This window comes from Pituophis catenifer, unplaced genomic scaffold (assembly GCF_029215685.1).
Source record: "Pituophis catenifer annectens isolate HBS135680 unplaced genomic scaffold, rPitCat1.0.hap2 SCAF_10, whole genome shotgun sequence".
NCBI lineage: Eukaryota > Metazoa > Chordata > Lepidosauria > Squamata > Colubridae > Pituophis > Pituophis catenifer.
Window position 1 is genome coordinate 14,987,720 of NW_027256890.1, and position 17,340 is coordinate 15,005,059.

Consider the following 17,340-nt stretch of genomic DNA (forward strand, 5'->3'; position numbering starts at 1 on the left):
CGGCTATTTCTCCTACCAAGATGCGAGGGAAAACGCCTCTCCTTCTGGTGAACCCTGATCTGCACCAATATCCAGACAGGAATTACAGCTCAAATCAAAAGCTTTTAATGAATGAAACGTTTTTTTACCAAATAAAACGCGCTTTGAACGGCTCCCTCTCCTGACAATCCTGAATAAAAGGGGGTGCGTGGGGGAGCCTGAGTCATTTGGGGAAAAGGAGTTCCTCTTAAGGAAAGGCTGATCAGCTTTTCATTTCCTCCCCTGCCCCTTTAAGATTTGTGGGGTTGTGGTTTTTAATTGTTGTTCCGGGCTGAGGAGCTGCACAGTTTCTCTGAAAGCCAAAAGACAGATATATTTTTTTTTCCTCCCTCCCAGCATGGCAGCCTGTTCCAGCTTGAGGAGCGTGTTCGAATACGAAACCAACAAAGTGGTGCGAATCTACAGCGTTTGGTACGGGAGCCTCAAGTGGATAATCCATTTCATGGTTTTCCTGTATGTTAGGTAAGTTGGAAAGGGGAGATTTGGGTCAATCAGTGGGGAAGGGAGGCATGGGAGAAGTGGGGGAGAATTGGGTTGCCTTGTATCCCCTCTCCGGTTCAATATCTTAAATAACGACCACGGTAAGAGTTTGCGCTCAAAAGTGGACCGTAAATTTATTTATTTATTTATAATGCAATTTATATGCCGCCCTATCCAAGGACTCAGGGCGGCTCACAACGGCAAAGATGCACCGTTCCTCATTAAAACAATATAAAATTAAAATTCCAATGCTACCGTAAATGCTACCGTTTGGATAGGAAATTTTCCCATCGACCAACTTCCTCTGATCCACCAGCATGGAAGAGTTTTTTGTGTGTATGTTTTTTTTTTAAATTATTTAAACAAAACATAAAACATCTTCCTCCATTACAGTTGCAAGCAGTGTGTCGGTCGGTTACAAATCTTTTGTGCTTCGTCTCACATTCATAATTTACTAATTTTCTAATTTCTCACATCATCAATCGAATGTTATATCTTTATATTATTATTCCTATTTGTCATTCATTCAAGAACGGCATTTTCATCCCGTAAAAATCACTTCCATATATTGTTTTTGTAACATTCATTTCATATTATTTCATTTCCATGTTTTATTATCTAGCCATTGATAAAATAAATCCCATCTCTTATAATATTGTTCCCGTTCTCTGATTTCAAATGTCAGTTTACTCATTTCACCACGTTCCATGATTTTCAGCAGGGAAGAGTTTTAAGATGGTGTGAACACGGGATACTTTGCTGCCCCAAATATAATCAAGAAATTGTTGGGGAATCTCTTGCGGTGGAACAATCTCGTATTATATTTGCTTTTGGGGCATCCAAACTTTCTGACGTTACACGCTGCACATTGTGTTGTTATGTTGTGAGATTTCTGGTGGACGTGGGCTGAACGGAGCGTGGAAAGATTTTCAAGTAGAGTCGTCGTTGAAGGAAGTGGATTCTCAGACCGGAGACATTTTTTCACTTGAGTTGAGCAAAAGGGGGCTGGAATGATCTAGAAATCTTTGACGGGATCTCTCGGCTTCCAAGGGGAAGCTGTTTTCGTCCAGCGATCAGAAGACAAATGCAGCTTTGTGACTTCCCACCCACACGGAATAAATATTCTGATGTAACCAGTCATTCTGAACGACCCAGCGTTTGGCTTTTAGTCCAATCCAAGTGAATAAATAACAATCCACATATCTAGGAATCTTGTATGTTAGCAATAGAAGAGAGGGTTGGTAGCTCAGGGTTGAACTGGGGGGTCCCTGGTGCTCTCTGAGCTTGGTGGTTTTCTTGCAGACGTTTCCTGACCCAACTAGGGAACATCATCAGGGCTAGATGGGGGTGAAGTTTGCAGAGAAGAGGAGGAAGAGAAAGAGGAGGAGGAGGAGGAGGGAAAAGAAAGAAGAAGAGGAGGAGGAAGAGGACTGTGAGGTCCTGGGTGTTCTCTGAGCTTGGTGGTTTTCTTGCAGACGTTTCCTGGCCCAACTAGGGAACATCATCCATGCTAGAAGGGTTTTGTGAAAAGGAGGAGGAAGAGGAGGAGGACAATGACTCCCTGGTGCTCTCTGAGCTTGCTTGAAATGTTTTGCTGCAGCAAGATCTGTTCCGCTTCGAACGGACAATCGAGAGTTTTCTAAAACCTCAGTTTTCCCCTCTGCGAAATGGGCGCAAAACCGAACCCTCCAGCTCAAACCTTTTTCCGCCGTGTTTCTTCAGCATCGTCCTGTTTGCCGATCGACGCTATCAGAAGAAAGATTCGGTCATCAGCTCGGTGCACGTGAAGGTGAAGGGGGTGTCCCAGACTGACAAAAGGGTTTGGGATACAGCCGAATACACCATCCCTGCGCAGGTGAGTCCTTTTCCGGAAAGCCAAAAGGAGAAAACGATCAGGTGAAGCAGTGAAAAGCGAAGGGTTTGAGCCTGAGAGATGCATTAGAAAAAGAGTCCCCTGCTACCATAACCGTGACCCCAAATTTCTTCTAGAATTCTTGGAGGGCACCCCTTTTTTCCCCTAAATTCTTGTCCTCCTGGGTTTTCTTTCGAAGGACTCCACGAACCATCTTCAAGTCGTTGCAATAGATTTGTTTTTCAGCAGACCAACCGAGTGATTCCACTTTTTCCCTTCTCTTTCGTTCATTTAGGGTGTGAATTCCTTTTTTGTACTGACTAATATCATCACGACCGAAAATCAGGTTCAAGGATTTTGCCCCGAGGTACCAGCATTTCCTACCTGTTCTATTTTTATTTTTTTAAAAAAATTATATTAAGTTTACCAAGAGCTAAAATGCAAAAGAAAGGAAGGAAAGGAAGGAAGGAAAGGAAGGGAGGGAGGGAGGGAGGGAAGGAAGGAAGGAGGGAGGGAGGGAGGGAGGGAAGGAAGGAAGGAAGGAAGGAAGGAAGGAAAGAAAGAAAGAAAGAAAGAAAGAAAGAAAGAAAGAAAGAAAGAAAGAAAGAAAGAAAGAAAGAAAGAAAGAAAGAAAAAAAAAGAAAGAAAGCCATGGGAAAATGGGAGAGGAAAAAGGGAAGAGGAAGAAGTGTAATCTAGAGCGGGGGGAAAAAGAAAGAAAAAGTGATTTTCTGAGTCCTTTTAGCGCAGATAGTAAAATGACATTACAAACGTAACTTTTTACGAATGAAGGCAAACTCTTTTACTTTGAAGGCAAACTTTAACTTTTTTTACTTTCATGTACGAATAGGTACTGGCCATTTCTATAGCAACAAACCCGTCCAATCAGCAAAACCCAAAGTCAACATTTCATACCTGACCTTCATATTTTAAGTGAAGCAGGCAATAGGTAGCGATTTATTTTTGGCAGACCTGTTTATATTTAATTTGAAATCATTTCTACGGATACAGTCATGTACTGGTTTGTGTGTCCCACCCACTTCCCTGGTTTTTAAAACAGTGGGAAGCAGGCCGTAACTAGCCCAACATTCTTCTTGGCAAGGTTTTTTTTTTAATTTATTCCCTTCCCATCAGCTAGAAAATTGGTGAGTAGGCTCCGGGCTATGTCGGTTTCTACCTGTTTACAAGTTGGAAAGCAAGGGCGTTTTTGCGAATTGCAGGGGAATTTGACAGAAGACCAACCTGTGAAGGGATCTGTTGTAATAAGCTACTCCCGAGGAGCCGTCCTGGAAGAAAAACTAGCGTCATGGGAAAAAGGGGATAATAGGAAAATATTATCCGGATGCAACTTGTTAGGAGAGAGAGAGACAGACAGACAGACACACAGAGAGAGAGAGAGAGACATAGAGAGATACAGAGAGAGGGGGAGAGAGAGAGAGAGAGAGAGAGAGATACAGAGAGAGGGGGAGAGAGAGAGATACAGAGAGAGGGGGAGAGAGAGAGAGAGAGACATAGAGAGATACAGAGAGAGGGGAAGAGAGAGACACAGAGAGATAGAGAGAGAGAGAGACATAGAGAGATACAGAGAGAGGGAGAGAGAGACACAGAGATAGAGAGGGGGAGAGAGAGAGAGACAGATACAGAGAGAGGGAGAGAGAGACATAGAGAGATACAGAGAGGGAGAGAGAGAGACAGATACAGAGAGAGAGAAACAGAGAGAGAGAGACGGAGAGAGAGAGAGACATAGAGAGATACAGAGAGGGGGAGAGAGAGAGAGACACAGAGAGATAGAGAGGGGGAGAGAGAGAGAGACAGAGATACAGAGAGAGGGAGAGAGAGAGAGACATAGAGAGATACAGAGAGAGGGAGAGAGAGAGAGACAGAGATACAGAGAGAGAGAGAGAGAAACAGAGAGAGAGACGGAGAGAGAGAGAGAGACATAGAGAGATACAGAGAGAGGGAGAGAGAGACACAGAGAGAGAGAGAGAGAGAGAGAGACATAGAGAGATACAGAGAGAGAGAGAGAGAGAGAGAGACATAGAGAGATACAGAGAGGGGGGAGAGAGAGAGATATAGAGAGATACAGAGAGAAGGGAAGAGAGAGAGAGACACACACACACAGAGATACAGAGAGAGAGAGAGAAAAACCAATAAGCTTAAAATGTGTTTTTTTTCCTGTTTTATGCTTTCAGTTTCCTCTTGCCAAAGCGGTGTGTTCTACCGACAAGAGCTGCACGAAAGGTCGAGTAGACCCACAGGGTAACGGTAAGCCAGATTCATTTTCACCCTCGTGGTTGGAAATTCCTTTCCAACGAAATGTTTGGTCTCCAGGTGAGGGTCCTTGATGAAATGTGGGCAGAGGTGGGTTTCAGCAGGTTCTGGAGAACCGGTAGCGGAAATTTTGAGTAGTTCGGAGAACCGGTAGTAAACATTCTGACTGGCCCCATCCCCCCCCATCTATTCTCTGCCTCCCGAGTCCCAGCTGATCGGGAGGAAATGGGGATTTTGCAGTATCCTTCCCCTGGAGTGGGGTGGGAATGGAGATTTTACAGTATCCTTCCCCTGCCACGCCCACCAGGCCATGCCACGCCCACCAAGCCAAGCCCACAGAACTGCTAGTAAAAAAATTTGAAACCCATCACTGGATGGTGGGGGGGTCTCTCTTCCCTTGGTAGGCATCCAGACGGGCAAGTGTGTGAAATATAACAGCACCGTCAACACGTGTGAAGTCTCCGCTTGGTGTCCTGTGGAGTCAATCAAAACCGCCCCAAAGTAGGTGCTTTTTTCTTAGCTGCTCCTGTTTCCTGTTTTAGTCTGTCTCCTTCCCTGTTTAATTGCCTTAATGCAGGAGTGTCCGACTTTGGGAACTTCTTTAAGACTTGTGGACTTCAATTCCCAGAATTCCCCAGCCAGCCATGCTCTCTGGGAGTTGAAGTCCACAAGTCTTAAAGAAGTTCCCAAAGTTGGACACCCCTGCATTAAGGTAGGGAGAGTTGACGTCCACAAGTCTTAGGATTCTGGGAGTTGAAGTCCACAAGTCTTAGGATTCTGGGAGTTGAAGTCCACAAGTCTTAGGATTCTGGGAGTTGAAGTCCACAAGTCTTAGGATTCTGGGAGTCGAAGTCCACAAGTCTTAGGATTCTGGGAGTCGAAGTCCACAAGTCTTAGGATTCTGGGAGTCGAAGTCCACAAGTCTTAGGATTCTGGGAGTCGAAGTCCACAAGTCTTAGGATTCTGGGAGTCGAAGTCCACAAGTCTTAGGATTCTGGGAGTCGAAGTCCACAAGTCTTAGGATTCTGGGAGTTGAAGTCCACAAGTCTTAGGATTCTGGGAGTTGAAGTCCACAAGTCTTAGGATTCTGGGAGTTGAAGTCCACAAGTCTTAGGATTCTGGGAGTTGAAGTCCACAAGTCTTAGGATTCTGGGAGTTGAAGTCCACAAGTCTTAGGATTCTGGGAGTCGAAGTCCACAAGTGAAGTCCACAAGTGTTAGGATTCCGGGAGTTGAAGTCCACAAGTCTTAGGATTCTGGGAGTTGAAGTCCACAAGTCTTAGGAATCTTGGAGTTGAAGTCCACAAGTCTTAGGATTCTGGGAGTTGAAGTCCACAAGTCTTAGGATTCTGAGAGTTGAAGTCCACAAGTCTTAGGAATCTGGGAGTCGAAGTCCACAAGTGAAGTCCACAAGTGTTAGGATTCCGGGAGTTGAAGTCCACAAGTCTTAGGATTCTGGGAGTTGAAGTCCACAAGTCTTAGGAATCTTGGAGTTGAAGTCCACAAGTGAAGTCCACAAGTCTTAGGATTCTGGGAGTTGAAGTCCACAAGTCTTAGGATTCTGGGAGTTGAAGTCCACAAGTCTTAGGATTCTGGGAATTGAAGTCCACAAGTCTTAGGATTCTGGGAGTTGAAGTCCACAAGTCTTAGGATTCTGGGAATTGAAGTCCACAAGTCTTAGGATTCTGGGAGTTGAAGTCCACAAGTCTTAGGATTCTGAGAGTTGAAGTCCACAAGTCTTAGGATTCTGGGAGTTGAAGTCCACAAGTCTTAGGAATCTGGGAGTCGAAGTCCACAAGTGAAGTCCACAAGTGTTAGGATTCCGGGAGTTGAAGTCCACAAGTCTTAGGATTCTGGGAGTCGAAGTCCACAAGTGAAGTCCACAAGTCTTAGGATTCTGGGAATTGAAGTCCACAAGTCTTAGGATTCTGGGAGTTGAAGTCCACAAGTCTTAGGATTCTGGGAGTTGAAGTCCACAAGTCTTAGGATTCTGGGAGTTGAAGTCCACAAGTCTTAGGATTCTGAGAGTTGAAGTCCACAAGTCTTAGGATTCTGGGAATTGAAGTCCACAAGTCTTAGGATTCTGGGAGTTGAAGTCTACAAGTCTTAGGATTCTGGGAATTGAAGTCCACAAGTCTTAGGATTCTGGGAGTTGAAGTCCACAAGTCTTAAAGTTCTCAAGGGTGAACAGCCCTGCCTTAATAGCTTCCTGTCACAAGAACTGCAGGGCATTTTTGAGGGCCATCCTTGAATACTGTTCAGAGAAACCAATCGGTGTAACCACAATGGGTCTCTGGCATGCATTTTGCAGACCCCAATGCCCAGCCTCTTGAACAGACTCCCCAGCTAAAATGATTCAATTACCTGGGGGGGTGGGGGTGATCATGACTGTTTAATAAGTGAGAACTGACTTGGATCTTTTCATCCTTCCAGGCCAGCCATTCTGGACAGTGCTGAGAATTTCACCGTGCTTATAAAAAACAACATCCACTTTCCAAAATTTGATTATACGACGTAAGTGGGCTCTGGGCTTGGGATGGCTGTATTTGAAGGGAGGGTCCCTCCTGTTCTCTTCCTGGGAAATCGATCCCTTTTACTTTTTTTTTTTTTTTTACTTTTTATTAGATTTCTATACCGCCCTTCTCCCGAAGGACTCAGGGCGGTGAACAGCCAAAAGATAAAACACAGAAATACAAAATTTAAAATAGATTAAAACAGATTAAACAATTTGGCTCAATTTTAAAATATCCCATAATTAAACAAATTAAAATTAGCGTTTAAAATTTAAGTTTAAAAATTTTTAAAAGGAGAAGATTTAGGCCAGATTTTCTCACAAACATCCGGTGTTAAGAGTTCTCAAGGTTGAACAGCCCTGCCTTAATAGCTCCCTGTCAAAATAACTGCAAAGCCCCCCCCCCCAAACTTCTGAAGGCGAATCCTTCCACTGATGGCTTGTTCTAATTGTTCCCTGCAGAAGAAATATTCCAGCGGAATTTAATGTTTCCTGTATATACAGCAAGCACAGAGCTTCGCTTTGCCCCATTTTTCGTCTGGGGGATATTCTTCGAGAGGCAGGAGAGAAGTTTTCAGAAGTAGCCGTTCAGGTAGGGGGCACTTTGAAAGTGGCCAGAGGACTATTTATTTGTTTATTGCTGCTGTTAGTTGGAAGGGCTGAGTTAATAAGGGCAAAAGTTGCATTCGATGGCGAAAAGGAGAATTTAAACTGGTGGTCCGTGAGAAAATTTTGGTGGTCCGAAGAAAAATTATTTGCATTTTTTGTATTGCATTAAATCAGGGGTCCTGAAACTACGGCCCCTGGGACGGATACGTGCAATGAAGGTTTGTGATGCTGCAGAGAGTCTCCCCCTTCGGGGTCTTTTTGTGTAGGTCGGGTGCTCAATCCATCTTGCAAATTTACTTCTCTGACGATCTTCTCCCAGGGAGGCATCATTGGCATTGAAATTAACTGGGATTGCAACTTAGACAAATGGGCACACCGTTGCAAGCCCAACTACGGTTTCCGGCGCCTGGATGACAAACGAACCAATGAAGCCTTGTACCCTGGATACAACTTCAGGTAATGGATATTCAAGCACTTGTGATTTTGAGGGGTGTCGCAGATCAGGAGGGAGGATCTGTTTTATTGTTCCACGTGATGATCATAACGACAGAGTCGGAAGAGAGCTTTTTTTTTTAATTTGATTTATATGCCGCCCTTCTCCGGAGACTCAGGGCGGCTTACAATGTGCTCAGCAATAGCCTTCATCCTTTTGTATATTTATACAAAGTCAGCTTATTGCCCCCACAAACTGGGTCCTCAATTTACCTACCTTAGAAAGGATGGAAGGCTGAGTCAACCTTGAGCCTTGGCGAGATTCGAACCTGCAGTAATTGCAGGCAGCTGGTCTTAATCAGCTTAATAACAGGGTGCCTTAAACCACTGTACTACCAAGGCTCTTGGAGGTCTTCTGGTCCAAGGTTCTGGCTTCTTCTCCTGCCCTCAGGTGCTTTGGAGAATAGCTTGACTCCCTCTTCTTTGTGGCAGCCCCTGACTGATCCTCGCACTTAGGACCATCATAGCATCCCTACAGTCAGCATGATAGATGTCACGGCCCCTCAGTTTTTGTTTTGAGCGCTTGGGCCACCGTACTGATGAAGCTACCTAGCCTGGTATTAAGACGTCTGCAGGAAAACAATCAAGCTCAGAGGACACCTGAGATTTGAACCCGACACTACAACAGTTCTTCCTGTCTGATCGTTCTAGATTTGCCAGGTATTACAAGCAGCCGGGTGGAAGGGAGGAAAGGACCCTGATCAAAGCTTACGGCATCCGTTTCGACATCCTCATCTTTGGAACGGTAAACGCCATCTGGATTTCTTCCCTCCGTCTTCATTTTAGATGAGGAAACCCCACATCATTCCAATGAGAAATACCCCTCCCCCCCCCATGGGCAGGGTGAGTTTGTAAGTCAGTCGCTGGTGCAGAGATCGCAATTGGGGTGTGTCTCTAGCAGCCCACCTGGAGAATTTAAATCTTAAAAGTCTTGATCCGGAATATTTCCCGCTTCCCTCTCCTTGCTGTTCGGATGGGAAGGAAAATTGCCATGTGTGGGATGATGTAGTGGAATGTAGCCTGGATGCTCAGGAAGGGAGGGAGGGGGCTGTGTTCCAGAGGACCAAGAGACAACAAAGATTACCGTATTTTTCCATCTATAAGATGCCCCCATGTATAGGATGCCCTTGTCAGAGTTCCAACAGATGCCCTAACTAAATCATGAGCCAAGCTTCAAAAGAAATCCAGTTATTTATGAGGAGCTTCATGTCAGCGCATTCCAAGTGAAGCCAATTCTGACCCCACGTAATTTACGCCCCAATCATGACCCTGTTTCCCCCCCCCAGGGTGTGTCATCAATCACATTTGCCAATGAAGCAATTTCGCAGGTTGTAGAGATCACTCCTCTCCGGCCGCTGTGGATAACCTTGGGAGACAGCCTTGAGAGAGATATGTCTGGAATGTGCTTTTGTATTTGGGTGCCGTCTGCTTCGTCGGTTTCCCATCCCACCTTGCCTATGGCAACTCGAGAGCAAGCCAGGGATGCTTTGCGAGTTGACAATCCCCATGTTTCATGTAGTTTCTTGTAGTAAGCACACTACAAGCCATCACTGTGCAGAAGCCAACTTATAAGAGAGTGAGTAATACAAGAACAGGTAACGTATCACAGGAACAATAGAGATGAAACCTAGACTGGCAGTGTGATACAGAAAACAACTACAATAGAGAGGAATGATAGAGCTGCCTATAAAATAGAGGCTCATCCGGCATGTTTGGCCTCATGTCTATAAGACGCCCCTCCATTTTCAAGAAAATATTTTTAAGAAAAAGTAGCGTCTTAGACATGAAAAAATACGATAGATACCCTGTTTCCCCCAAAATAAGGCATCCCCTGATAATAAGTCCAGTTGGGCTTTTGAGCGCATGCGCTGAAATAAGCCTCTCCTGAAAATAAGCTCTCCCCGAAAATATTTAAACGCAGAGCTGGAAATCGGGTAAGACGGCGAGAGGAGACCCGTTTTGCTCCACGTGCCCCAAAATAATAAGACCTCCCGAAAAATAAGGCCAAGCGCTTATTTCGAAGTTCAAAAAAAATATAATGCAGGGTCTTATTTTTGGGGAAAGAAGGTAGTTTGGTTGGAAGGAAGAGTTAAGAAGACGGCTCTTCCTTATAAGTTCTCAGAGTAGATCTTTCCTGATGCAAATAGTCCGCGTTAGTTTGGCAAGATTTCTGTCTAAAGGTGAGTAAGAAGAAAGGAGCTACTCAGAAGTAACTCCACATGTTTCGGTTCTTGTTGTAAGTCAAGGACTACCTCTGTGCCCGTGAAGGCAAGGCAAAGGGTCTTAGCAGGTTTCCCTACTGACATGATGGTCATCACTTCTGTTCTCCTTTTCCAAAGGCTGGGAGGTTGGACTTCTTTGAGGTGGTGGTGTACATTGGATCAGTGCTTTCCTACTTCGGCCTGGTAAGATATTTTTCTACTACAGGGTCTCGGGGGCAAATTCAGAGGTGAAATATCTGCCGTGGGTGAATCGCCCCCCTTTCTTGAGTTGGGTTTTAAGGATGGGGGGGTCTTTAAGGATGGGGGGACCTCAGTGCCTTCCGTCATGCCCTTAAAACCCACTTTTTCCAGCAAGCCAGGCTGACTTAAGAAGAAATTTTTAAATGTTTTAATTGGTTTGTGATTTTTAATTTTGGGGCCAAATTTATATATATTTTAATTGTTTTTAATATTTGTATTTCATGTTCTTAATTTTGGCTGTACACCGCCCTGAGTCCTCAGGGAGAAGGGCGGTATATAAATTGGAAATAAAATAAAATAAAATAAATAAAAATTTGTGCTGGTATTTGGATGTCCAACTCAGCTGTCTCGAAAAAAAATAGCTTTGGATGCTTTTGTTGAAGGCGTTCTTGGCCGTCATGCTTTGGCACGGTTCCAATTCCTGGTTTCCAAATTTCCAAATCATTTTATGAATGTATTCTGTGTTTAGGACAGGAGTCTCCAAACTTGGCAAGTTTAAGACTTGTGGACTTCAACTCCCAGAATGCTTCAGCTAACCATGCTGGCTGAGGAACTCTGGGAGTTGAAGTCCACAAGTCTTATAGTTCTTGCTAAGTTTGGAGACTCCTACTTTAGAAGAACAGCCTGTATAATCCTGCCCGGTGTTTGTCTTTGCAGGCTCAGGTAGCTGTGGATTGTCTGCTCACTTCATCTACGGGCTGCTGTTGCAAACCTGATCCGGTGAAGGAGTATTATTACAATAAAAAGTGTCAGGAGGTGCTGGGACCAAGAAGCGTAAGAGTTATGACTAAATTGTGGCATGTGTTGTCGTTCCTTATGGACGTTTCAGTGCAGGAAAAGGTCCCTGCTTAGCATCAGGAGGGGATCTCAACTCTTCCCTTAAAAAATGAAGAGACCATGTTATGGTTTTTTTTAATATCCTGTGGAGACCCATCCATGGTGGCCAATGTAGCTCATTGAACTGTGGGGTCCTTGGTGCTCTCTGTGCTTAGTGGTTTTCTCGCAGACATCTTATGACCCAACTAGGCGACATCATCAGTGTTGGGATGGAGTGACATGATATTCATGCAGATTCGATACATGATATGATATATGCAGAATATTTTTATTTATTTTTATTTTTATTTGATTTATATGCCGCCCTTCTCCGGAGACTCAGGGCGGCTTACAATGTGCTAAGCAATAGCCTTCATTCTTTTGTCTATTTTATACAAAGTCAGCTTATTGCCCCCACAAACTGGGTCCTCATTTAACCTACCTTAGAAAGGATGGAAGGCTGAGTCAACCTTGAGCCTGGTGAGATTCGAACCTGCAGTAATTGCAGGCAGCTGTGTTAATAACAGGGTGCTTTAGACCACTGTACTACCAAGGCTCTTTAGACCACTGTACTACCAAGAATATCCTTCCCCTCTCCTCTGTTTTTGCCATCCTGAGAAATCGCTTCCTTGCATTGGTGCAAGGTAGAATCTTGAGCTGTTAATCTGTCAGCGTTCCAGAACGACCCAACTCCAATTAAAAACTCCCGAGACAAGCATCATCTCAAATCTTTCATATAAGCATCATCTCAAATCTTTCATATAAGCATCATCTCAAATCTTTCATATAAATCTTTCAACTTAAGCCCCCACTGCAACCACTCCTCCTCCAGATGCAGGAACACCCTGACCTTGACCGAAAAGAAGAATGCTATTATGTCTAACTCAAATCGCTCTATCAAATCCCCCCCTCCTACTTTCCCAGGCGCAAGAAGTCGGCGGCAGTGTAAGCTTCCCGGGTTAATAGGGCTTCCAAAGCTGACATAATCATTACGGAATATCACACCTATCCAGTAACATACTAAACCTTAATTCCTTTGATTTTCTTTGGCTGGAATCTGGACAGACTTTGTTTTACGTGACTTATGTTGATGAGCCTGGCATCCTAATGATCGACAAATTGTCAGAGACCAGTTTGCAGGCCATCAAGGGCGGGGTTATTGAGGTGAGTTTGGAATCTTCTTCTTTTCTTTTTTTTTTTTAATTTGATTTATATGCCGCCCTTCTCCGGAGACTCAGGGCGGCTTACAATGCGTTAAGCAATAGCCTTCACACTTTTGTATATTTATACAAAGTCAGCTTATTGCCCCCACAAACTGGGTCCTCATTTCACCTACCTTAGAAAGGATGGAAGGCTGAGTCAACCTTGAACCTGGCGAGATTTGAACTTACAGTAATTGCAGACAGCTGGTGTTAATCACAATGCTTTTAGTCTGCTGAGCCACCAGGCCCTTTTATTGGGATGTGCATAGGGTATCGGCCGGGGTAGCTGAGCGTTTACTGGCCAGATGCCCTTCCTGTCGCCAATGCAGAGTTTGCAGCAGATATATTCTCATTGTGCCCGGCAAGGGATTATGGGGTCATTAAACAACAAAAGAAGAAATATCTGCCTCTACCTAGGATCGAACTCACAACTCCTGATTGTGAGGCAAGAGCTCCACCTCTAGGCCACCGCACCACATTTCCCTTCCTTTCCAAGCGTCTCCCTTTGGAGAAAAACCATCACCCATCAACCAATATGATGTTTTTTGCCTACAGAAGCGCCAAGGGGATTTTACGCAGTCTTCCCAACTTCCATATCTGGACCGGACCATCTCCCCGCAAAACGCTGAAGAGCTGCAGCTCCTCCAAAACCGAAGGGAGGGTCCTTGCTTCCGCGAACGTCCTTCTTGGTGCTGCTGCGGAAAGTGCCGGCTGGCAGACCCTTTTTGGGAACAGCTCTGCTGCCGCAAAACAGACGGGCCCTGCATCGCCCATTCCTCTTCGTTTGAGCAGCTCGTCCTGTCCCGATCCGTGCTGGAATTCGTTCTGCTCTACAAAGATCCCTTATTGGATCTGAGCGGTGCTGAGGTCGCCAACAAGCCCTTTCGGCACTGCGCTTACGAGCGGTATATTCACTGGCGCTTTGGCGAGGGAGACCTGAGTGCCCGGGCTGTGATCCCCAATTGTTGCAGGTGGAGAATCAGAGATGCCTTTCCGAGCGAGAACGGGGAATACAGCGGTTTTGGGAAGAAGAAGTAACTGTTGGTTGCACCTCTGTGTTACGGCCTTAAGGGTGGATATGCACGTGTGCCAATTACCGTATTTTTCAGAGTATAAGACACACCTTTCTCCCCCCCCCCCTTAAAAGTGGGTGAAAATTTAGGTGCATCTTATAGACCAAATACGGCGGTTTTGGTCTCCCGAATCCTCCGCACATCACGTTTTCGCCCTCCTAAGTCCCCAGAAGCACTCTGCAGGCCAAAAATGGGTGCGTTTTTGGCAAAAACGGGCTGTGCGGAGCACTGCAGAGTTCTTCTGGAGGCTTAGGAGGGCAAAAATGCAACACGCGGAGGTCAAAAACAATTCTTGTTTTCCTCCTGTAAATTTAGGTGCGTCTTACAGTCCGAAAAATACGGGTAATCTGTTTTGCTTTTCAGAAATTGCCATTTATGGCTCTGCTGTCATCTTGGCTCTAACTAGATCAGTGTTTCTCAACCTTGGAAGCTTGAAGATGGGTGGACTTCAACTCCCAGAATCCCCCAGCCAGCAGCGCTGGCTGGGGGATTCTGGGAGTTGAAGTTCACCCATCTTCAAGCTACCAAGGTTGAGAAACACTGAACTAGATGATGTTTAGATTATGGGATAAGATCAGAAGGGAGCAGAGTTTCGATCCCAGCTCAGCCATGAAAATCACTGGAAGGTTTTGTGCCTCCTTTCCCCTGCTCATCCTTGCCTACCTCACTGGGATATCAGGAGAGATCCAGGATTGGAAAATATCATGGAAAAGGGCCCAGATTTCTGATGTTTAGGCAGCCAAACTACAAACAGAACAAACCTGTTAGTTTTTTCCCAGAAACTCAGCAGTGGTTTACCGGTGTGAAAGGACTTGCTAAGCCAGGTCGTTTTGGTTGACTGATCCCAACACAAAGCCATCTTTGTTTAAAAGCCTCCCCTTGTTTATTTTTTTTTTAAAACAAGAACCCTTTGTTTTGTTTTCAACCTGCTTGCGCTTTTCTTTTTCCATAGCTCAGCTGTCTTTTCAACTTTCTTTTCCTGTAACTCCTATTTCAGGAAATGGGGGGGAAATGCCTTTCGTTTTCAAGATTGGTATCTTCCCATTTTAAATATCCTTCAAAGCCTGGATATTTTGCTATTGCTTAGCGCATTGTAAGCCGCCCTGAATCTCTGGAGAAGGGTGGCATATAAATCAAATTAAAAAAAAATTAAAATTAAAAAAAATATATTTTCCATGCAAAATGCCCCTAACCCTAACACACACAGGTAGAAATCAGAGTCCAGTCATTTGCAAGGTGCGAAGATGTCCCTTTCCCTTCGCAGAGTTTATTGCCTTTATATAGTTTTTATAAGCAGAGAAAGGCAAACTAGCAGCAGTGTTTTTATTGATAGATACTACTCACCCCCCTTAAGATGCCATCATCCTGATGGTGAAGGCAAGGTGAGATAATACAGACCAGAGCCAGAATGAGATCATACAGGCATGCAAGATATATAGGCATCTAAATTTTAAATTGATTTTAAATTGGGTTGTTTTAATTACGGCCAAAATATTTAATTATTTAAATACTGTTTTTAAATTTTGTATGCTTTGTTTTTACTTAGGCTGTGCACCGCCCTGAGTCCTATTGGAGAAGGGCGGTTAGAAATTTAATTAAATAAAAAATAAATAAATAAATAAATCTGAGGTGCAGCAGTGTGCTGCACACCCCGATACCATGACCTTTAACCTCTACACACACACACACACACACATACACAGTTCACCTTTCGCATCTCCATATAGAAGGGAGGGAGATACAGATGACGAGAAGGACAGTGCAGAACTGTTCTTAGTGCACAGAATATGGCCGGGAGATGCTTTTTTGCTGTCTAGAAATTTTGTGAATTGCAGGGATGCCGCGTGTGAAAAAATCTCCGGCTGGGACAGCGTAAACAACTTTTCCATTCAATTTCATTGCTTAACAGGACTTTGGTACCTAAAAAAGTCTACACAAAGAGAGACTTGGCCCCACGTATTTTTTCACAAATTGCCGTGCTATGCTTTTTTAAAAAAAATCATTTGACGGCCTGTTCCAAAGCTGGCCTAGCAAGTTATTTCAAGTGGTTTGTTTTTTTTTCTTTATCAGAAGCAATGAAACAAACATTGAAGTGGCTGCTAACTTTTCTGCGCTCATCTACTTAATTGTTGCAAAATGGAATCTATTTCTTAGCACATTTTTTTTTTTTTTGCAATTTCCTTTTAATCTCATGTTGCAGTAAAGATTATATATGGTTGCAGAGTTTGTACATTTTTTATACAATATGCTCGTGTGAATTCTCTGTGCATTGTACAGATGGAAATTAAATTTATAAGAATAAAACACTGCGCGTGTGCTTAATTTCAACTGATTAAGAAATTGTAAAGCATGATGGAAATGGTCTGGTTTAAAAAAAACCCCAAGGAAGATTAAGTCCTTTGTAGTTGTGAACCAGGAATTCCAGTTGGCATTTTCATATTTAGACTTAATTATAAAAAAAGCTGGCTAAAGGCTTGGCAACTAGTCCGGTTCTGTTTTGCTGTCGGAGAAGGACCTACCTGGTTTTCCCTATAGAATTGGTTTACAGGTAGGTCTATTTGGGATCTGAATCGCTCTCTTGATCTACATTGATTCAGGATTAAAATAAGCAGCAGTCAGGCCGAACCACTAAGCAAATGTGCATAAGAATTCAAGCTGAATAATTATTTTAACAATTAGCACATGCATAAAATTTGCAGCCTCATTAAGCTGCTGATTTATGTGGCGGCCCAATTAAATTCCACCTTAGCTACCTTGTGTGATATCTTAACGTTATTTAATGAACTGATGAGCCACAGCGAAGGGTTTGGGAGTTACGGAGCGAGGATTTGAGCTCAGAAACCCCCACTGCGTATTTGGGGTACTAACTTTAGTATGGCACGGCTTCTGTGCCCCTAACCGCCACTCTGCATGCAATGCAAGATATCGCTTCACCTCCAGGAAATGGGGCTACTTTTATCTCTTCAGTGGGTTCCGTTAAAAATAATTCTGCTTTAAAAAGTGAGGTGTAGCCGGATACCTTCACCTTTGCCTACAGCATCCTCTAACCCAGGGGTCTCCAACCTTGACCACTTTTAAGCCTGGAGGACTTCAACTCCCAGAATTCTGGCTGGGGAATTCTGGGAGATGAAGTCCTCCAGGCTTAAAGTGGCCAAGGTTGGAGACTCCTAAACTGGCTGGGGAATTCTGGGAGTTGAAGTCCTCCAGGCTTAAAGTGGCCAAGGTTGGAGACTCCTAAACTGGCTGGGGAATTCTGGGAGATGAAGTCCTCCAGGCTTAAAGTGGCCAAGGTTGGAGACTCCTAAACTGGCTGGGGAATTCTGGGAGTTGAAGTCCTCCAGGCTTAAAGCGGCCAAGGTTGGAGACTCCTAAACTGGCTGGGGAATTCTGGGAGATGAAGTCCCCCAGGCTTAAAGCGGCCAAGGTTGGAGACTCCTAAGCTGGCTGGGGAATTCTGGGAGTCGAAGTCCTCCAGGTTTAAAGCGGCCAAGGTTGGAGACTCCTAAAATGGCTGGGGAATTCTGGGAGATGAA

The 17,340-nt window shown here is 44.4% G+C and overlaps 2 protein-coding genes across 2 annotated transcripts in view; both read left to right on the top strand.

The window, feature by feature from the left end:
- GPN3 (GPN-loop GTPase 3) overlaps positions 1-17,340 on the top strand; it is a 182,429-nt gene that overhangs the window by 115,121 nt on the left and 49,968 nt on the right. The window lies entirely within an intron of this gene.
- On the top strand, positions 216-13,843 carry P2RX7 (purinergic receptor P2X 7). Its single transcript, XM_070950273.1, has 13 exons — positions 216-501; positions 2,242-2,374; positions 2,667-2,738; positions 4,564-4,636; positions 5,047-5,143; positions 7,075-7,155; positions 7,616-7,745; positions 8,082-8,218; positions 8,906-8,999; positions 10,594-10,659; positions 11,374-11,490; positions 12,598-12,696; positions 13,290-13,843. Exons 1-13 carry the CDS (start codon positions 377-379, stop codon positions 13,770-13,772), a joined length of 1,707 nt encoding a protein of 568 aa, XP_070806374.1. The 5' UTR covers positions 216-376; the 3' UTR covers positions 13,773-13,843.